Below are 22,768 nucleotides of genomic sequence, written 5' to 3'. Positions count from 1 at the left end.
AATCTAAAATGAAGTTCAACAGAAATTGAGTCAGTTGTAATAGTGTTGGATGTAACTTTTATTTTGACAAAGACTTTTTTTAGTTGAAGAAAAACGTTGTTTTTATCTCTTTGGATTGTAGTACGAAAGAGTAAATTTTAAAGCAATACCAGGTAATACTAAATCCGTTTAGAAGTCAATGTCATATGTTATGTATTGTTCGGTGCAATCTATACATATCCGTCTTTGCCCACCAGAGAGAGATAGCGTTTTGCTCAGTGGTTAAGGGATAAGGTAACGAACTACAAGATCGATAGATAGAGTCCCGCCACTTGCATCTTGATAAATTCCATCTTACGACAGTTTATAGCACAAGAACGTAAGCCCAAGATGACCAACAAGATCTTACAGTTTAAATTTTGGCTATACAGCTCTTTCAACTTTAATTTAGTTATGCGTGCTCTATTTCAAAGTTTAAATGCAAACGTCTCTGAGCAATTTAGCAAATGTTAACTTCCGTAAATGAATGTTGGTCCTCAAGGAGGGGAAAAGCTAGAAGCAATCTCCTTTTTCCATTCGGGGGAAACGACTATGACATTGGAGAATTATGTACATTTTATTGCTGTTTCATAAAAAAAGTACTTTTTTATCATTAGTATTTGGTAAGTCTAACGTTGCTTCAGTCACTTTTTTACGCAATACGTAATTCTCAACTCGGTAATTTTTTTTATCAGTACCGAATGTAATAACGTAAAACAAAGAAAAGGAATTTGGGGAAAAAAATTCTCAGTTGGTAATCATAATTTAAAAATTAAAATAAAGTTTTCACCGGACAAACCAAACAAATGAAGAGAATTTGAAATGAATGAAAAAGTAGTAGCATGCTTAAGTACAACTCCAGCGGAATCTCGTTTTTTGAAATGCAAAATAAAAAAGAGAAATGAAAAAAAGAAAAAAAAATGTGTGTTTGTGTGTGTACTATTAACGTGCCATTCAGAAAAAATCCCAACCTGCAGCCTCCAAAAAAGAAAGAAATGTAACGCATGAAAAGTAAAAAAATTGTTTTAGCAAAGAAAGCAAACAAATTTAAGTTGAAAAAATTCCAACAACTTTAAGTTATAACTTTTCATAATTGCTGATTGGTCAATACCATTTTCATCCCATTTTGAAGGAAGTCAAAAAGTATTTTATTTTATTCGTACTAAGAAATTTATGAAAGGGAATTTATTATCAAGCAGGTTCGAAACATACAATAACAAGCTCACTAAATAACGGATAAAATCCAAAATTACTACAAAAGAACCTTTATTTTCCATCTTGAGTACAACATACGTAATACCAGAGGCTACAACATACGTAATACCTTTTATCTAAAGAGCCGAAACATAGTTGTTAAAATTGTACGAATCATACACTCTGTCGCAAAAAAATATATGCACCTAGAAGAATTAGAGCCACAATCATGAAACTCGGCACAAATGCAGTTTGGTGGCCGATATGCAAATGATTAAAATTTCAGCGCCAGCGAAACAAGGCTAAGCGCGCTATGAGCATTTGAGTTGCACAGGTGGGAGAGTTTAAAAGCATGAGTACTTGTGCCGTAGGGCTATTCAATCGAATCTGTTGACTTCGGTAGACTGTATTGTGACTTAAGATGCCTCTAAGACGTAACCGGCGGCAGTACGAACAGCTGACGGAGTTTGATAGGGACCGTATAATATGCTTCAGAGAAGCAGGTTGGTCAAACAGGAGTATCGGCCGCCACCTCGGTCGGAGTGATGTGGTAGTTGCTCGGTATTGGCAACAGTGGATCTCGGAAGGGAGAGTCTACCGTCGCGGAAGGTCAGGGCGTCCTAGGGACACAAATGAACGCGAGCATCGCGCAATCAGAAGAGCGGCCACGTCGGCACCGACAACGTCGCTAGCATCGATTCAACGCGACTTACCTCCTTCCAAGCATCCGGTGGTATCAAGGAAAACCATTAGGAGACGACTGACCGAAGTTGGCTTAAAGAACCAACGTCCATTAAGATGCTTGCCACTGACCCCACATCACAGGCAGTGTCAACTGGATTTTTGCCGACCTCGGGCAGCTTGGAGTGTGACAGACTGGAGGCGTGTGATATTCAGCGATGAATCTCGATTCAGTCTCAGTGCTGATGATCACCGTGCACGTGTGTGGAGCCGCACCGGCCAGCGCTCCGATCCGGCATTCGTTGTCGAGCGTTATACAGCCATTTCATAAGGTGTGACAGTGTAAGGAGCGATTTTTTGGGACACACGATCACCTCTAGTTGTTCTCCAAGGCACTTTGACAGCTCGCAGATACGTGGACAGCATTTTAACGCCGATTGTTCTGCCCATGCAATCAAATTACCCAGGTGCTATTTATCAGTAGGACAATGCTCGTCCACACACTGCGCGACTCTCTCAACATTGTCTTCAGGGATATGACGTATTCCCATGGCCTGCCAGGTCACCAGACCTTTCGCCAATAGAGCATGTCTGCGACGTGCTGGGAAGGCAACTGCAGCGATCCCGGGATACAGGGGAATCAACGACGCAGCTGCAAAGATTATGGCATGATCTTATGCAGAGGGTTATAAGTGACCTAACTGATTCGATGCCACGTCGTGTTTCGGCTTGTATTGCTTCCAGAGGTGGCTTTACTACTTAGTGATTGGTAACCTATTGCATGCTGTAACTGCTTAATAAAATTATCTTTTATTCTGAATTTTTAATCATCTTCTTATCTCCTTATACACTACATGCCTGCCAAGTTTCATGAGTGTAGCTCAATTTCTTCTGGGTGCATATATTTTTTTGCGGCAGAGTGTATGAAGATCTTATGTAAATGTACTTCAAATCGAAGCTCATCTTAAACAACGATGTAGAATAAAATTAGAACGAACTCAACCATTTTTGCTGACAAGTCCCTAGAATCCATGCCATCGTGTACCAACCAAATCCAACAACAAGCCAAAAGTAATAAAGAAACCAGGACGTTTCTCAGAAAAGGGGGGGGGGGCAACCTCGGCAGTCCTCAAAATTTCTAACAGTTTACTCTTAACAGATGTTTAACCTGTCTTCGTTATATTGCTAAACCTAAGCTGTAATTTGCAGCTAATTTGGTTTTTCTAAAACTTAGTGAACATCCATAGAAGGATTTTGGGAAGTATTTTAATCCATCTAAGGAGTTTTTAAACTTATTTTCTAGGTCTTTGGAACACCGTTAAAGGGTCGATATTGAAGATACATTATTATCATGACTAAATAATCACCAAATAGAAAACGAATTTACGTGACATGGGTGCAGTGATACTTTATTGTCAAACTACATACTGTTCGCCTCTGAAAAGAGTAGCTGTGGCCTTGGGCAAGTCAATTTCTTTCAAGGGAAAGCAAACAGTAAGAAGAGGAATTGTTAGCGCAGAGTTCGGCTAACATCAGGATTTTTAACCTTCAGCCGGGCCGTGGTAGCCCGATCGGTAGAGTGTCGGATTCGGGGCCGGAGGGTCCTGAGTTCGAACCTCAATGGTCGAAGATCCACCGCCGTCATTAAAGGGGACTGGGCGACGTTAAATATGCTCGTGGTCTCAATGTCCTCCAAGTGAAACGATACCTCTGGGGGTGCTAGCACCAGATAGCTATTAGCTCCTGGACTAGTTTTAAATTCTCATTAACTGTTCGATCCGGTGATGGTGCTGCCATCTATCGGTATATAAAAAAAATGGAGGCAAGGCACTTAGTATGCAGTCCTCGACATAAATACAGTTGTAGTCAGTTGTGACTCGGAATTGGAATCGGAACCTTCAGCCATTTTTCCTCACCCCTATTTCAGCAAATGGAATCGTTTAATCCGCTGGCCAACGGAGCTCAACTTGCCAGAGGCGGACAGTACACATAACTCGACTGCCCTCTTCATACGATAGCTCTTTTTAATATAATTAATTCATAATTAGCAAACTGATTTACTTAATAATCACAAAATGAATTTCTTTAAAAAAATGCATTATCTACGCGAGTAAAGTAATTGCACTCAGAAATACAGACGTTGCTGCTTCAGATTGTCTTGCTCAAACAAGCTGAGGTTTTAGTCTTTTCAGCTGTTTCTTATTTCCATTTAGAAAACGTATCTACCAATAAAATTTTTCACACTTCACTCTCTAATTCTAAATGATGGACAATCCACCAATATCCATCAATTGCATGTTGCATTTTAAGTACATTTTCAGCAAGATAATTAATATACAGTTAATTTATTTCATTTTAGTATTTCATGTCTGAAAAATTAATCACTGAAAATTCACAATTTTTTAACCATTATATAATAATTTTAGCTTTTTATTAATAAAAACGTTAAATCAATTTGAGTTTTTCTTTTATGATAGAAAACTTTGGTGTTGGTCAAAACATCGCATTAGAGACGCTGACAAACACTCAAGGAATTCCAGCAGCAAATTGGCCATGGGCGGTTCAAATTTGGTACGATGAACTTCAATACTTCAGCAAGGGATTGATTGATCCTTTCGTTACGCCACCATCGGACCCTACGTATGGACATTTCAGTCAAGTAAGTACGATACTAAAAACGAAATTGTGGATATAACTGAATGCGACATTTTCTGAAATAAAGAAAGAAAGATGAAAACTCATTACATTTGAAGTTAATCAATTAATTTCAATATTTCTATTCGAACTCCTTATATCATTAAGAATTTTAAATTGCGCATCGGATGGTTTATGGTGGAACTGGGAAAATTGTTCATATGTGTGTGTGTGTGTGTGTGTGTGTATATGTGTGTGTGTGATAGTTTAACGTAAACATTTATTTAAAAAAAAGCTAAACAAAAATTGCCAAGCAGTGGTCTAGTTTCTTTTTAAAATGCTTCATTAGGAAGTTCGTAATAAGAGTCGTTATAAAAACATAAATAGAATTCTGAACTGAGGAAGAAAAAGAAGAACAGTTGGCTGCAGGAGCAAGACCAAGTGTCCTATGATGTTTTTCAACTCATCACAATTACAACAGGTCTAGATAAAACATATTTTTAGCTTAGTATACTTTCATCCGTTTCCAAAACGTTAAGTAATGTCTAAGATATTTAGAAATTGCAAAGGTATACGAAAAACAGCATTCGGTGTTAAATCTTCACTTTTTCTACAAATCTAAGATTATTTTATGTTTTCAGAGGAACAAGAAATTTGGTGCTGTGGATAAAGAGCTAGCTGAACTGGGCTAGAAACAATACTGAGGGGGACAATTAATTACTCATATAGTTTAAAACAGAATATTTGTTGCTTTCGAAAATAGTTTAGATGGTGCTCTCCTCTTTTGCGAAAAGAATACAAAGATTAGAAAAATTAAGGGTTTTACTTGTTTAAGACTTTTAACATCATTTAACCGTCGGCGTGGTATTGTTAAAATTCACAGCTGCATTTCTGGTTTCCTAAAGCAGCTGCAAAAATGTTATGAACATTCATCCTTGAAACCTCGAGTGCATCAGAATCTGCTACTGAATAGGAGGAATGCACGTGTTATAATGAGCAAAAAACTGGACACACCTTGTCGACACTGTGCAGACAATTTTATCGATATCTGTGATAACGGCTCTTAACTTGACTTAATACCAATGGCTCTATTTACACTATTCGCCTATCTCTAAAATTAAACATTTTATTTATTTATATTTATCTTAACGAATGCTCGACATTCCACAAAAATTAGTGTTTAAACTTTAGGCGAGTACTAAAATGCTTAGTTTATTAAATGTTTCATAATAAATTACTGTATGAATGCATAATAAGTAAACGAGCTGCAACTTAGACAGGTGATCAACTTATAAAGGGTAGTAATGCTTTTTACTTCCTTTTACAAAAAAGGAAGTATTGTATTCGCGAAAAAATTTTCACTCAAAAATCGCCCTTAATTTCCATTTTGCTCACCCCCAAATGAATGTTGAGTTTTTTTTTCGATTCGACCACATGCGGAAAAGTGCCTAAGAATGTATAGACACGCGAAATATCCATTTTGACCATCACCGAGGTAATTACAACGACTTTTCTCGTGACGTCTGTATGTATGTGCGTATGTACGTATGTGCGTATGTATCTCGCATAACTCAAAAATGGTATGTCCTAGAAAGTTGAAATTTGGTACATAGACTCGTAGTGGGGTCTAGTTGTCACCTCCTATTTTGGTTGCATTCGGGTGTTTCTAAAGGGGTCTTTTGCACCTTTTTGGGGGGAAATCATTGTTAATTTCGATGCAAACTCAAGTGGTGTTATAATTTGGCGGTCACTTGGCGATATATCGCCAGTCTTTTGGTTGCCAAGTTTTGTCGCCAACTTGGCGAAAAATTTGGCGATTTTTTTTTTTTTTTTTTAAATCTGCTTTCAATGTGGCCATTGCTAGTGATATTTAAAGAGTTAGAGAGAGAATCCCATTAAAATTGCAATAATAGGGAAATAGCATTAAATTGGTGTAAAAGGAAGTCATGTGATGCACACATCAGCTCGTTTAATTTTATTTTCTGTCATTTCTTGCACCATGTATTCATTTTTTGACTAATTGACACTTACTCTTTCTGTCAACTCACTTTTATTGTTTAACATTACTTTGAAAAAATAATTAAAAATGTTCTTCAATTATTCCCCCCCCCCCCCCCTCGTTTTTTACTATGCTAGACACTGTAGTTTTAGAAATTCCATCTGTGTCAGCTAATTTTCTCTGGCTTTCTCCCCTTTTCAATTAAATTTAATATTTCATACTTTTTATCAATCTCATGTTCAATAACTTTCTTTTTGAAGTCATTTTATGTAAAACTTATAACACAAAGAGCAACAAGCTGGACTCTCCTAGTTCATAAAGGCAGTTGAAATGAAAATGTCTTATTTCTTAATTCCTTGCACCACAGATAAGTAACTTTACGCTATAGCACAGAGGTTCCCAAACTTCAGACATCTGCGGACCCCCTCCGGAAAAATTACGAACTTTGTAGCATGGACTCGCGGACCCCCAAGAGTCCTTGGATCACAGTTTGGTAAACTCTGCTCTAACACAATTCCAGTGTTGCCACAAAATATTGCAACTGGAAGAAAAAACTTCGTAATTTTCTACTGATGCCTGTTTTCCTGAAACATAGACTACAAAAGGCTACCTCAAATAGAACAACAAAAGAAAAACAAGTTTGAAGAATAAAGAGCAGCATAAGTTTTATGCTGCTGGTTTTATCTAGTTGGTAAAATGTTGGTCTGGCATCAATGCATTAAAATTACTCTTGGAAAGCTACAAAATAATAATAATAATAATTCTAATAATAATAAAATGAAATAATTTGCTTAGTGAAAAAAAAAGTGGTCAACTTACAAAAGGTTTTTTACAATACTCCAAACCAAATTTGGTGCAAATTAGTGGTCAAGATAGACAGGTGGTCAAGATAGAGAGGTGGTCAAGATATAGAGGTTTTCCTTCATTATATAAGATAGGACTAATTCCGATCCCGACAAAAGCGGTCAAAATAGGCAGGTGGTCAACTTCACAGGTTTCACTGTATTGGATATTTTAATGTGATTCAATGGTTAACACTCTTAATATCGCCAATAGTGTCGTAAATGAAACCAAAAAAAAAAACGCCAATTTTTCTTGTCGCCAAGTTGGCGAAAAAACTTGGGGACTAAAAGCTTGGAGATATGTCGCCAAGTCTTTTCCAAATTATAACACCACTTGAGTTTGCATTGATATTAACAAGGATTTCCCCTTAAAAAGGAGTAAAAGACCTCCTTAGGAACATCCGAATGCAACCAAAAGGTGAGGTGCACAACTAGACCCCACTAGGAGTCTACGTACCAAATTTCAACTTTCTAGGACAAACCCTTTTAGAGTTATGCGTAGAGATGAAAACAATCGGAAGGAAACCGGAAAATTTTGGAAAAAAAAAGAAAAAAAAAAACTGTTTTTTCCGCAGGAGTTAATTTTCAACCCGGAAAAATTGGAAATGGAATTTTTTCAACTTTTTAAGAAGTTTTCATTGGAATTTTCAGCAAAAAGTGATAAAATTAGAAATTTCTCATTCATAAGTTCTGATGCTATTCCCCTCCGCCCCCTTTTATGTTCAAATACTTCCTTTGATAATGCAAGTTGTTGTATGATAATATAATTTGCATATCGATCAAAAAACAGTTAATACTTTTCGTACAAAAAATGAAACCAGTATCCTTAGGCCCTGTTTATGCATACTCCGGCTTCACCCCGGGTCGAAGCGGAAGGTGGATAAAAGGGGGATTGCAGCCGGGTTGATGGGAAGACCCGTTTTTGTCAAATCGTGGATTCTCCTTTACGTTCTCATCAGTCCATGTGCTTACGTTCCCGTCATTGTACATTATCCTTTTTTTTTTGTGTGTGTGTGTCTTTTTTATAGTTAAATTCAGCATTAAAAAACATATTGCAGAAATTTTCTGATAAGAAATAGGGGCATAATGGGTTAATTATTCATCACAACTACACTGTGAATAATATAATATTTCAATATGAATCCTATTATTTCATCCTTTTAATTTATTACTTGAATTTCATAAATGTAATCAAAAATAGCTTGTGACAAATGCAATAGCTTTTACTAATTTCGACTGGGGATCATCATTGTGAGAACTAGCATTAATCAGCAAATTGTGTAAAGATATGTCTAGATCTTCTAAATCTATTTCTAAATTAAAATTTTTGCCTTTTGTGATTGTTTATATCGTGGCCGCACTTAAGGGGTAGGTTTTTAGGGATCCAACCCCTTCCAAAATTTTCACAACTGTTCCGAAATATGCTTTTATTATACTTTTTTCTGAAAAAATTGTTTCAAATTGATTTATTTTTATTAATTAATTTTATTTTGGTTTTTAATTTCATTTAAAAATAAAATTTTTATTGACGAATACATATACAGAACTTTATCCCCAGTAATTACATTTAATTTTACTCCTTGTGGGAAAAATCCGCCAATAATCCTTCAATGTAGGTGGAGGGAATTCCCTCCTGTATTGAACGCGGCTTGAAGCCGGGTTGGATGCATAAAACGGCCTTATTCCAAATCCGGGTTGACGCCGGGTTGAATCCAGTTGCATAAACAGGGCCTTAGTGAAGAATTTATTTTCCTTCTTCATGAAACAAACAAGCATAATTTTAATAACAGAACTATGTTTCTGCTGACGATGCGAACCAAATGTACAGGGTGCGGCGAAAAAACCTGCGCAAGCAGTTTTCCTTGTAATTTTATTAAAAATAAATAAATTAACAAAATACAAAAAAAAAAATAATATGAGAAGATTTTTAGCAGTTAATTTATTAGTTGGTTTCAAACTGGCTGCGTTTTGCTGTAATACAGAGGTGCAACTGCTTATTGAAATTTTCATTCAAGGGCCGCAAGCCTTGTACCTTTAATCAATCCTATTCCCTGTGAAGTAATTGTTTCAGAGTCAAAACTTTTGTGTAGTTTAGGGTAGACCTTTGAATCTAAAATAGAACGTACAGTGTAATGAATGGGGTTGAGGTCTAGCGAGTAGAGCGAAGATAGAGAAGAACGAGTAGAGAAGATGATATCACGTCAAAAGCAATGCGCCTTGCACCACTCTGGTCTTTTTGGCCGTATGAACTGGTGTGGAGTCAAAATAGAAATGTGCAGTCTACATTGCTGTGCTGAAGTGCTCTTTGGTCCACAGAAGTACAACAGCTTCTAATATGTCCTTCTGGTACACTTTTTGATTCATTTTACGGACCTCATCCACAAAAAGTCCGAGATTTTTTTGTCGCTTGTGATGATTATATCTCAGACCAAGCCTGACTTCGGATTTTGGAGATGTTTAACATTTTCTAAGGAGATTGGAGTGTCCACAGGTCAAATCTTATCGTTCTGGGGGTTATGAGTTTATTGAACGGTAAATCAGTGAAAGGTATCTCTGCCAGCGTGGACTTGCGGCCCGTCTCAAACGTTTCTGGCATCTTTGGAGTAATTAGTATTTAGTTTCTGCAGCCGAAAGTCTGAACTTTTTGGAACTCGTAAAGCTTCTGTTTGAGTTGTTTTTGCTCTTAGGCATACTTATCGGTCACAACCACAAATTCCCGTCTCACGAACGACTTCTCATGTGGAAACCCAAAGATTCTTTGGATGACCCGACAATTAACTGAAATGTTCTCCGTTCGTTTTTGTACACTTCCTGGACATCAACTATCATTCCCAAGCCACTTGAAGGCTTGAAGCGGCATACCGCATCAAATACTGTTTGCCGAGGCATAACAAGCAAACGAACTGTCTTTCTACTTTGTAATAGCAGCTCTTTTGCTTAAAATTGTAAGAAAACCAAAAAACAATACATTAACTTGGAGATACACTGTAAATTATTTTCTAATAAAGTGAGAGACAAAAATAAATCAAGACACTCGTTAAGAAGTAATTAAGTGGAATATGCAGTTGAGCTCAAGCTGCGATATTGTGTTTTAAAGTTAGCTCATCAATATATTTGATTCAGATGTAAATTTTCTCCTTTTTTTCACTTAAAAAAAATAGTTTCCGATCAAATGACCCTAAAACGTTTTATTCATTAAGTAAAATATGAAACAGAGAACAACTTGGTTACAGTGACTCAGTTTTGTTCAGAAGTGCATGTATGACTACTTTTACTACTGTTCTTAGCACGGCCGTATAGTTAACTGAAACTCAAGTGTAAGTTTTGGTTCAGCTTTAGAAACCATTACGCAGTTTTGGTTTATGGTTTCTATTGAAAAGATATAGAAAAACTAATTTACTTTTGATTTGGACCTAGACTGGATTGGAAAAGATCAAAACTCAATAGGTTTCATTTTCACAATCAAAAGTTACATTGCAAGGAAGGGAAATCTTACTTATTTTTCTTTCAAACAATATCAATCAGGTTTGAAAGTCAAAAATTACAACTATTATTCCAGGCTTCAAAGGCGATATAAAATAGAAAATGTAATTGTTATGAGTAGACACACTTTGCCCAATATTATAGGTTGAACGATGACTTGACTTATTTCTGGTGTTTGACCAAGAAAGCTCTGAGTTGTAAAACAAGAAGTTTTTTTTTTCTAATTAAACTTACCTTTATGCGAATTTATGTCAAGCAGAAAAGGAAGATGTGTGGTTGTATATACTGCCGTGTGCAGGTAAATGGCAGTATCTGCAGAAATGAGTCTTCTAGATATTTGAAGAAACGCGTTTTAGATTCAGTACTAACAATAGGGAAATGTTGGAATTACACGTCTTTTTCGCGCCTTTTTTTCAGCGGAAACCAAATAGGCGAGCTTGTACAGTAAATATAACGTACAATAGAAGACAAAAATGCAAAAAAAAAAAAAAAAATGCAAAATGAAAATTTTGCAGTTACTGCCCTTTACCTGTTTACGGCATTATACTTTTTAATGTTCAACCCTTCATACGTTCCAAGAAACACAGAGCTACTAAGAAAAACCCTATTTTATTCATTAAAAAATCAATTTTTCCATTTTTTCCAATTTTTCCTGAAAAAAAAACCGTTTTTTTCCACCACTTCAAAGTTTCCGGAAATTTTATATCTCCAGTAATGCGAGATACATACGCATACATACAAACGCAGAGATGCATACGCACATACATACGTACATATAGACGTCACGAGAAAACTCGTCGTAATTAATTCAGGGATGACCAAAATGGATATTTCGGGTGTCTATACGTTCTTAGACATATATCCACGTGTGGTCGGGTTGAAAAAAAAAAAAAAAAAAAACTCAACATTCATTCAGGGGCGAGCAAAATGGAAATTAAGGCATATTTTGGGGTCAAAATTTTTTCGTGAATACAGTATTTCCTTTACTTCGTAAAAGGAAGTAGTAATGATAGATATTTTGAGTTTTAAAGCTACATAAGTTTTAGCTTTGCTTTTTATAAGTATACAAGGGCTTCTTTAATGTATTCTCATAGCCAGGTAGCATGCAGGAACGATTTTTTTTTTCACTTGTGGGTGTTTCTCCTTGGAGTTGTTCTCCCATATGCTTTTTTTTTTTTTTTGTGAAAATAAGTCGGAAAAAAATTTATTTTAGTTTTAAACAATACCCTTATCTTCCATTTCCAAAAACGAAATTTTCAAAAGTGAAATAATCCTTGTCCTTAACTTATGTACTATGCATCAATTATGTGCTAAACAGATATGGATTACTATTGCTGTTAAGATTAAGGTCATTGAAGGCTATGCTTTTGCTATATAGTAGAAAAATGATCACTTCCATGACTTGCATAAATGAAATAATTTAAGTTTAAAAAAAATGCTTCTCAAAAAAAAAAAAATAATAATAATAATAATTTCTTTTTGTTTTCTTGTTTGATTTTTAACGGTTTTTAGGGTATCTCAACCCTTAATAATTATTTACCCTTAAGTGGTCCCCCTTAAAGGGCCCCCATAGGACTCTGCCCAAGCCGGCCTACATTATTTTGAAACACAAAGATGAGAGTACTTTCAATACGCAATGAAGCTGGGTAGGTAATGTATTACACAATTAAATTAGTTTCCAATTAGTATTGTAAATAATGAAAAACTATGAAAGTGTATTTTTTGTTGAGTTTTCCAACCAAATTATATACTGCGACGAGTAAAAACAAGTATTGTTAGCGTCAAACTGGAGCCTATAATAGTCAAGTAAATACAAAACTTCCAAAAGGAGAAAATAAAAGTTAACATTTGAAACGGAAGCTTTTTTTCTCTTTTGCTGAAGTGCTAGTTCTAGTTTTACTTCAATTGATTACAATTTCATTTGGAAAATGCTTTTTAAGGAAAGATAACTTCTTTGAAACTTGTTATTTATGCTGGATGGATCAAAAAAAATTTTTTTTTAGCCATTCTGACAGCTTTTATCTTGTTCATGGTGACATACAACGCGCATTTAACTTTCGTTACATGTTGGAATTACACTGTCTTCGAATCTAAACATGTATAATTTCAGAGAAAATGAAATATTCGTCTCTTCTGTTTTAACTATATTGAAAAAAAAAAAAAAAAAAGAGTTTAAATACGTACTGCAGCCTTAAGTAGCCGTCCAGACGTTTACAAGTATGCTGAGCAAACGATTTTATTTATGCCTAATATCCCCAAGATAAGGAGGTTTTTTTCTTCGTGGCTTACCAAGCAAAAGGAAACCTTTAATGCCAGGTACAGGTAAACTGTAGTATTTGCAGAAATGAATTTTTCGAGATATTTGAAGAAACGCGTTTTGAGTTCAGTACTAACAATAGAAAACGTTGGAGTTACATTTTTTCCGCTGAATTGTTTTTTAGCGAAAACCAAATAAGCCAGCTTGTACAGTAAAATAAACGTATTATGGATGAACAAAATATAAAAAATGACAAAATTGTAGGGAGTTGTCTAGACCAGGGATTGCCCGGTTTCTGGTCTGGATAAAAAAAAACAGAGCTGCCTTCAGGGGCCCACCCAACAGGTTAAACCAGAAATAATGGTAGGTACAAGGGACGCTGGATTGTGAAATGATGTCACTGCTTTGCAGGAGAGCGTAAAATGGTTTGTACAGTTCATACAAAGGTTGAGAATCACACTCTTATAAAACTGGTAAAAAAAATTAAGGAGTTTTTTCGAATTACGATGTTGTGACTCAGTGGGGAATGAAATTCTACATACAATGCACTGAAAACCTGAAAATCGTCCTTTTCGTACCTATTTTAGTCTGGCGATGAGGTATAGACTTATTAATAATTTACAGTGATAGTCAAAGTTATAAAAATAGCCGAAAAATTGCAAATAAAAAAAATATTTTTGAAACAAATTCAGTGAAACTCAATGAACCCTTGATCTCATGAACTTTTTTAAGAGTCTGTCATGGCATTAGTTTCACACAATGAAACTTTTTCTCTTTTTGTAAAAGATGTTGAACAGTTCGAGCACTGCATCGAAACTTGAATTTCCATCTGTCAGTTATCTTTGATGTTTGCTTTTTGGAGCAAGCTCGTTTTATCATCATCAGTTTCACACACACAAAAACAGAGGAATTGCCTACCTTTTCGTCTTTGCCGAGCTTATTTGCTGCAATTTTTGAGAAAGCTCTATATGACCGATCTCTATCTATTCAAATTTGTTGCTTTTTAACGTATAGTACGTCGTGAAATTATTCAAGCAACCACTTTCCTTTTCTCCAATTTTTTAAATTTTGTACCTAGCGGGATGACCAAAAATAGAATGAGACTTCTCCAATCGCTTACAAAGCATTTATATCGTTACGTAACGCAGTTTTCAGAAGAAAAAAAAAACATGCAAATTTTGCTTTTTAGAACACACAAATCTAATTGTCCTTATAATTTTGTTCATATCACACGGGTGTCTAAACTTGAACTTCCTTCTACGAATAAGAAATTTCTTTATATTTCCAATAAAAGTTATAAAAATAAGTTTCGCTTATAATTAGTTACAAGTCATAAAATTTGCATAACTTTCCGACCAAATGAGCTTTGGTGGTTTTCCTTTTGTCCTTACAATTTTGCACTCCACTGTATGTTATCTTCTAGTGAAACCTTCATTTAAAAAATCAAGATCTCATTCTATACTTTAAATCATTTCTTAAATTAAAGCGTGATAACCAAAACAGCTAATACAAAAGTATGTAATATGTAAATAACTGGAAACATGAAAAAAAAAAGTTATTCATTTAACTGAATATTCAAACCCGTTTCTAGCTTGCTTGGGCTGAGAGTTGGAAAGTTGGGTGCGGATACGTTTTACACCAGGAAGGCGCTACTCTGAAAAAACTTTATATCTGTAATTATGGGCCAGCGTAAGTACTGGTTGATATTTTTCAATACTTTTGTCACACTTGAAAAAAATATATATTCATTGATAAATAACGCTTCAGACAAATGTTTTGTAAATTAAAATGTGGGATAGAATTTGTTCATTGCCATGCATAATTCATATCATTCGTTGCTTAGTATTATGTATGAGACTTAGCTTTGCAAAATACTACTCATAACATGTGTAACCAACATTTGAATGAAGATTTTTTACTTTCGTTAAGTATTATTCCTTTTAGAATAGTACGCCTCAAAACTTGCTTTATGTGAATTAAGTTATTGAAAACAAGTTAGTTCACATAAGCTTCTATAAATTCACTCAAGCTTTACTTGAGTTTACTTTAGCTTCTGCCCTTTTTAGGAAGAAAGACATGCATCAAAAAGTTAAGTTTTAGGCATGAGTGACTTTCTAAAAATTTTCTTTTGCTTCTTTAAGTATTTTTACTGTTTTGACCTATAGAGGTTGATATTTTCATTACATGTTTTACTTCATATAAATTTAATCTATTTATATTGCTATTGAATGTAAATACCAAATATTCCTTAGATAAAAAGAAATGATTCAAGAAAAAAAAACTGAGTTGCGTCCTTCTTGCTTTTGAGAGCAGAATATCACGGTCAGATTGTTTTTCTGGCATAGATAAAATGTTGGCAGAGAAAATACATTTACAGATTTGAACATTTACGATTGCGTGAAAGAGTGAAAATCAACTTCATCAGATTTTTACCAATGTATAGTAGTATTGTTGAGCTTTTGACTCTTGAAGAAGAGAACATTTTCAAACATTATTACTTCGTTCATTTTTGCCTGAGCAGGTAACACTTTCAGAATGAATGTCACGACATCGTATTTTAAGTTTCGAAAAGCTTATTAAAAACGTAATAAAAGAGACTTGAAAAGAAAATTCGGATTACACTATGTGCTATTATACCAAGTAAATAGTACTCTAACATATTTCACCGCTTTTGAATGCAGAACAATAGAGGACACTATATATTTTATTCTAGAGTGTATAGCTATAGTGTCAAGAAAATTAAAAGTTACGTTTATTTTTATTATTTGACTTCATTTTCTGACAATGGCACGCTAAGCCTTAAAATTGTTTAGGGGATATATGTTTTCTGCTTTTATTGCTGATGTTCAACATCAAAGAAATGGGGGATACAGAAAGGCACCACGATTTGATTGTGTACTGCCATACTGGACAAAAAGATAATTTACTTAATTTGTTTTCAGAATAACCCTTATAAAAGCACGCACTGAAGTGGCGTTTTGAATCTTTATCTTACTCATATCTTTAGCTAACTCAAACTGTCAAACTCGATTCGAGTTCCCTGTTTAGAAAAGGTGAAGAGCACTTCAGTTTCAAATATTTACGCTGCACTGTGGGTTTTCTTTATGAAATAGTGAATTTCAAGGACCAAATTGGCAGCATTATTACGACGAATGCAGTTTTTGAAAAGTCACGCTCATTTTAGTTTAACTGCCCGTAAAAGCACCAGTCTGAGAACTGACTGAAAGTAAAAAAAATAAAGACATGAGTTTAAACGTCGGCTTCCACTTTTAGCCAATTAACTTTAGGTGTTACAAAAAAAGCTAAATATGACATTGTCATTAGAAAGTACAGGAACGCGCTTGTTTCACCAGATCAAGAGATTGATCAGATTAGCTGAAAAAACTGAAGAAGCTTGAGAAGTCGTTAGGTTTTCTCAGGACTTTAAAACGTTTGATTTCAATCACGTAATGTAACTCAACCTCTAATATGCTGTAATTATTTACTACAATCACATGATTTAGCTGTAAAACGACTAGATTAAGGTAACTTGAAAATAATTTTATTTGAATTTAAATCCATGTAAGATTGGTGAACTGAAAATGACTATCCCAACAGTAGTTTTCCACTCCAATGATGCCATGTTCGGCAAAGTATGACATAATCTGGCAAATCAAACATGAGTTTTCGTTTGCAAAAGAGGACATTTCGAAATTTTTGAAAAAAAAAAGTTTTCAACATTTATTCTAATATTTTACGTTTTTACGCTAAAAATATAATTTTATGTTTCAACTACTCTCAGCGAAACTTTACTTTCATTTTAAACTTCATATTGGTTCTTTTATGGACCAACAATTTTTGAAGTGAGTGACTTTAAACTTATCTCGTTCTAAAGAAAATAACATGAATATTTCTACTGATATGTCATTGTCCTTAGAAAATACTTTTGAGTTTTTGTAACGCATTTAATGTAGGACAAATTCAACAAATATACGTTCCTCTTGCAGCGGAAACATGCTTCCGGGTAGCATGTACAAAATTGGACAACCATGCTCTGCTTGTCCTGTAAATTCATGTTGTGATAAAACGTGTGGAAGTAATGCTGAATATTCAGGACTTTGCAGTAAGTATTACGAACCATTATTATGTTAAACATGTTACTTTCTGAAGAGCCATTGCAATGAAGATTAGGGGTGAACAGGGATAGACAAAAATGAAATTATTAACATACGTTTTTTAAGAAATGAGAGCAAGCAAAGCGTTTTCACTTTCTTCACAAAATAAAGAAAAGGATGTAAATTCAAGACATTTCAGTTATTGATTTCTTTTTAAATGTTGGAATCATAAAAAATCGATATCTCTTAGTTCCCATAAGGACTAATAAGAGGTAGTCTGAAAATATACAATGCTCTTTTGCATTAGAGTTTTAACCAAGTAAAGATACACTACAGTTAAGTACTGACTATAGAATCTTCAGATTAAGTGTAAATTCAATTTTTTATTACATTCACTTTTCTTTTCCACAACAGACGGTTTCAAAATTGGAACTTTAACACGTGTGAAAGAAATACGAATCAATAAGAATAAAAGATACTTGAAACGATCACTACAAGACATTTTACTGTAAAACCGTGCCTCTTATTTTCCATGACTTTTCTCCATTATTTCCCAGCTGAAGTTGTAAACAAGCAAAATGAAGAACATGGACGAAAATTACCTGTCAGCGAAACTGTTTCTTTATAAAAGTAATCAACTTTATTTATTCATATAAAAAATGTAGATTAATGTGGTATAAAGGTATTTGCAACAACAAACGAACATTTTGGGAATCTTAACGAATGAAAAAAGTTTGAACGCACAAACGTGAGCGAATTTATAAATTTAAAAAAAAAAAGAAAAAAAAAAACGCTTGAAAAGTTGTTCGCTTTTCACATGATTTTAAAAAGTTTTGATTTCAATTTCAAGACGTAACTTAGTACAATTACATGATTTCGACTTGAAACTAATTTTAGATAACTTAAAAATAATCATATAAGAAATAATTTCTCAGTTGAAACAGATGAGAAAAAGGTTTCTTACCTTGAATTTACTTTATTTCTTTATTAATATCATCTTTTAAATATTAAAATGTTGTAAAGTAAAAAACTTGGAAGATGAACAGCAACGGTTAATAAACAGCATAGCTTTTTTTGTGACAGAGCAAATGATTGACATTGTTTGAATCTTCTCATAAAGTTAATTGTTCAAAATACATTTTTAATTAAAAAAAATAGTTGTTTTGCAGCCTTTCATCTTTTTTTTTTTTAATTTTTTGCTTCCATTGATTCTAGAAATCACTGATGGCCGAGCTCCTACTTATAAGTCTCAAGAGTCCTACTTATTTTACTGTGATTTCACTGGCCAAAGCGACTGTGCATTTACATTTATGGGTATAAATGACTGGAAAGTTTACACCACACTATCAGGTAATGTTTTGATTGGAAATTAGCATTATTAAAAATGCATTTTTCTCAGATTGAATTGTACTATTGTAGCATCATATTAAACACATTAAAGATCACTAAATAATAATATTGAATATTTAATGATAAATAATAATAATAATATTATTATTATTTTTTAATATTTAATTTTCCCACTGTTTTCTTTTTTTTTTTCTTTGCTAATCATGTATTTAGCGTAGATCAATGTTTTACTTAGACTTTCATTATTAAAAAGTACATCTTACAAGATATTTTGCACTTAATATCCCCATCATAATTTTTCTTGTCAATTTTTCGTCGTTTAAGTTGATAGTTTTGTAATTTTAGAATGACGTATCAGAGGTTTAATCACAGTTATTCAGAACACCTTAAGTCAAACCACACGATTTCGCACAATAGATTCCAAAAACAAGTTTTCTTTTTGGCAGTTCTTCTGCAAAAGAGCCGATAGTCGGTTTGTTTAAAATGTTTGATGCTATTTAAATTCCCAGCGCTCAAAGTAGTGTAAGTAGGGACAATGGTTTTTAAAAGTTAATATAGCAAAACCCAAAAATGATATCATCTCATAATATAAGCAGAGCGTTTTCAAGCTTAAAAAAAGTTTCTACAATGACTGCGAACATTGGTTATGTGTAAGAAATAAAGAAATAACTTTATGCAAAAAAGTAAAAGAAAATACAGCAAGATTAACACGCACTTCGAACATTGTTTGCATTCCGATTGGTTCTTTATTAGCGTAAAAGTTTTTCGTTGGTTGTTCAGGTAACCCGCTACATTTACTTTTAAAGCTGTTTGCTATTCTCCCTCGTTACTTTTGTTGGTTGTATTTAGATCCATAAGCTCAGCTTTTTTGCATTTAAAAACGGAATCCGTGTGACCCCGAAACACGTGTCTGGAAATTGTGCGAATTAACGTTGTAGTATTTCCCTATTCCTTTGTTGCTAACATGTATTTATTCCCCAAAACAACTTCGATAACTATCACTCACATATTTGCAAAGATTTTAGGATAAACTATTTTAGCTTTGATTCCCGTACTAGATTTACAAGAAAAAAAAAGTTTTTGATAAAAACAGATGCAACTCTTTTTGCGAGTTAAAAAATTTTAATTTTCATTAACTGCTTTATTTAAATATTCTTTCTTCAGGTAGCTACATGGGAATAGTTTTGGATGGAGGGCAGGAGAGCACAATTACATTTTCCAACACTATAAAGCCAACTTCTAACAATTTTTGCGTTACTGTAAACTACCGCAAAGGTCCAGATGCAGATGGGCAAGCAGATTCTATTGCAGCTTCTGAAAGCTTTACGATTCCAGCCCAGGATTTTTCAATATCTCAAAGCCTACCAACTTATTCCGGAGATGCAAGACAGCAGTTTGCAAAGTATTCTATGACACTTAGCTGGAATCAAGAAACACAGGTAATATTTTTTTTTTGTTGTTGCATTAATGAAAATAAATAGGTTTCTACATTTCAAACTGGTAGCTGGAAATATTTTAGAACCTTAGCGAGGGGTCCCAGCAAATATAGAACGGCTCCACTACAGAAAATGGGGTTAAAGGTAGTCGTGGGCAGTTCAATCAAAGAATGATTACATTCCAGTGAATTAACAGTTCGTAATTAGTTTTAAAAAATCAAGGTTTCGAGAGTTTTTTTTTTAGATAAATTGGCAAAAGTACCTTCCTCCGGTGTAATTTTAAATAGAAAATGTTGTACTCGTCCCCTGGTTAGATTTGTGCCTTAATCGAATTGCTGAACATTTTTCCATTTGCATTTCCTAGACAAATTCAACCAGAACCATCAAAGTGCTCATAATGTTTTAAAAAATAATTACGCATTTCAATAAAAATGTTTTTACAGTCATGAACAAACTGCTAATTAGCTATTTTCAAAAACACAGCAAGGTTTAAGTGTACATTGGCTGTTCAGATTATCCTGTGAAGTAGTTAATATAACGGTGAAATATTTTTAGCTATCAGTGTGAAAATGTACTCTGATTGTGTATGATATTCTTCGCTTTCATCTCAGCCGTGGCAGTTACAGATTCATCCCTCCTAAACAAGGACGAAATTGCAGTTTCTAGAAGCCATAGATTTGCAAGAACTGCAGACCAATAAGCTGTTCATCATTTGTAGACCCTAGCTCCAGCCATGTGCTACTGAATGTTTTTATGAGCATTTCTGGTGAATCGGAAAAGTTCCTGGGAACAACAATTTTTTTTAAAGTCGGTTTAATTGATTTATATTGTCTGCTTGGAATTCCTCTGTATGCATTCTTTCCAAAGTTGTAAGCCTTGTTACAATTTCATTAGTTTCTTTCTGCACAGTACATTTTCTTCTGGTATTTTATAGCTTCTTTACTTACTGACGGATATTAGTGTAGCTGAGAGCCAGGCCCGACGAGAGGCCATGTCAGCCTAGTTGGAAACTAGGGGCCCGGGCCTCGGGGAGCCCGGCGACACTGAAGAAAAAAAAAGTAAGAAAAAAATGAAAGAAAAAAGAAAGGAAGAAAGAAAAAGGGAGGGGGAGAAATCCTAATAAGAAAAAACGTAAAGATACGTCAAATACCAGATTGTGTGCAATTTACTCTTTTGGTATTTACTGTTGTGGCACTTAAAATATAGGTTATTGTTTTCTAGTAAGCAGTTGTGATTTTTCTCTTCCCCCCCTTTTTTACTAGTTTTTTTTTCCTTTTCTTTTTTCCCCTTTTTTCTTCTTTCCCCCCTTTCTTTTCTTTCTTCTTTTTTTTTTTTTTGGTGCAGGAAGGGGCTCGGCAACAAAACTGACAGGGAGCTCTCTGCGGCCCTGGTGAGAGTATGCATTTGCTTATAATATAAGTTTTTATGTGTTTAAAAAACCTTTACTTGACTCGTTTCCTGTAGAATAGTTTTCTACGATTCGTTTTCCCAAAATTTCTTTCCTAAGAGCCACTTTCGCAACTCTCTCTAACAATATATTCTGGAGGAAGTTCTTCGAACGAAAAGCTAATTTCTTAATTATGCTTTTCTAGTTTAAATATTTTGCACTTTAAGTTTATACATTTATTTAAGTCTAACAAGAATGATAAAACAATATATAGCTTATTTCAATACACACATATGAAAACGAAAAAGTTATTTCAAAAGCAAACAAATATAATTACTTATATAATTTAAGTAAAGACTTAACTTAATGCAAAAGATGACATGTTTTAATCCACTTGTGTTTTTTGTCCTAAGAAATTATTTTTTGCTGTTTTTACTTCAAAATTTTAGGAGATTAATCTTGAAAATATGCTTTATGTGGTAGGTTAAAAAATATTGAGCGCTTATCTCTTTGAATCAGAAGTGTTTATAATGAACACATTCAAGCTTCTATTAAGGAAAACATTAAATCGCTAATATCTGTAACTTTAAAGGAAAAGTTACCGATAATTTTGAGTATAAAATGATGTCAAACTACATGAAACTGCCAACACAAAAGAAAAATATTATTTGTGTATCACTTAAAGATTTTTTTTTAACTGATCTATTTTACCCCATGACGTATTTTATTTTACCTCATGACTTATTTTACCTCACTTGACCCTGATAATTTTCTTATGATTTAGGTAAGCATTGCTGTCTCTGTTCCAAGCGGATCGGCTGCCCAGTTTTTCGAAATAAAAGACATCGCTGCCCAAGATGGAGAATGCAAGAAATAGGAAAGAAAGCTTTGGATTTCTTAAAAAGCAATTTCAGAAAAGTCTGACTCTGTGTTAAACGAAATGGTACATTCCAGAATTTAGCAAATGTTTTGAAAAGACAATATCCTTGCTTTGAAACATTCTTCTCTCCCCCCCCCCCCCAAATTTTGTTATAATGCTTAGGAAATGACGAATTTCTGTGAGAAAAATTTTACTGAACGTGTAGTTTTGATGTAAAATATTAGTTTAATAAAACCAGTATTTAGTTCAATTTCACTTCAAAACTGTGCAGAAAAAATTACGGACATAGTTCAATAAAGTATTTTTAGTCATCAGCTGTCTCATTATTTATTCAGAATAACTTGATATGCATAATTTTATGACTTATCTTGTGAGCTTTTTAAGATTCTGATAATTATAGTGTTTTCCACTTTTGCAATAAAAAACGAGCTCATTTGTTCATCACATGACTTCCTTTTACTTCAATTTAATGATCCAAGTGCCTCGAATTAAGCAAAGAAACACTTTAAATAT

General features: G+C 34.0%; 1 protein-coding gene across 2 annotated transcripts in view; it reads left to right on the top strand.

The window, feature by feature from the left end:
• The window catches only part of LOC129219233 (CRISP/Allergen/PR-1-like), a 55,597-nt gene extending 33,031 nt beyond the window's left edge, over positions 1 to 22,566 (top strand). For both annotated transcript variants that reach the window (XM_054853556.1, XM_054853555.1), the window contains exons 4-9: positions 4,371 to 4,552; positions 14,700 to 14,797; positions 17,095 to 17,210; positions 18,418 to 18,552; positions 19,717 to 19,991; positions 22,160 to 22,566. In XM_054853556.1, coding sequence (XP_054709531.1) covers positions 4,371 to 4,552; positions 14,700 to 14,797; positions 17,095 to 17,210; positions 18,418 to 18,552; positions 19,717 to 19,991; positions 22,160 to 22,252 — 899 coding nt within the window. In that variant the 3' untranslated portion in view covers positions 22,253 to 22,566. The remainder of the gene's footprint in view (positions 1 to 4,370; positions 4,553 to 14,699; positions 14,798 to 17,094; positions 17,211 to 18,417; positions 18,553 to 19,716; positions 19,992 to 22,159) is intronic.
• Positions 22,567 to 22,768: the final 202 nt, after the last annotated feature.

Source organism: Uloborus diversus, chromosome 3, assembly GCF_026930045.1.
Source record: "Uloborus diversus isolate 005 chromosome 3, Udiv.v.3.1, whole genome shotgun sequence".
Lineage (NCBI taxonomy): Eukaryota > Metazoa > Arthropoda > Arachnida > Araneae > Uloboridae > Uloborus > Uloborus diversus.
The sequence above is the reverse complement of the archived record's forward strand: the minus strand, read 5'-3'. Positions and strand labels throughout refer to the sequence as shown.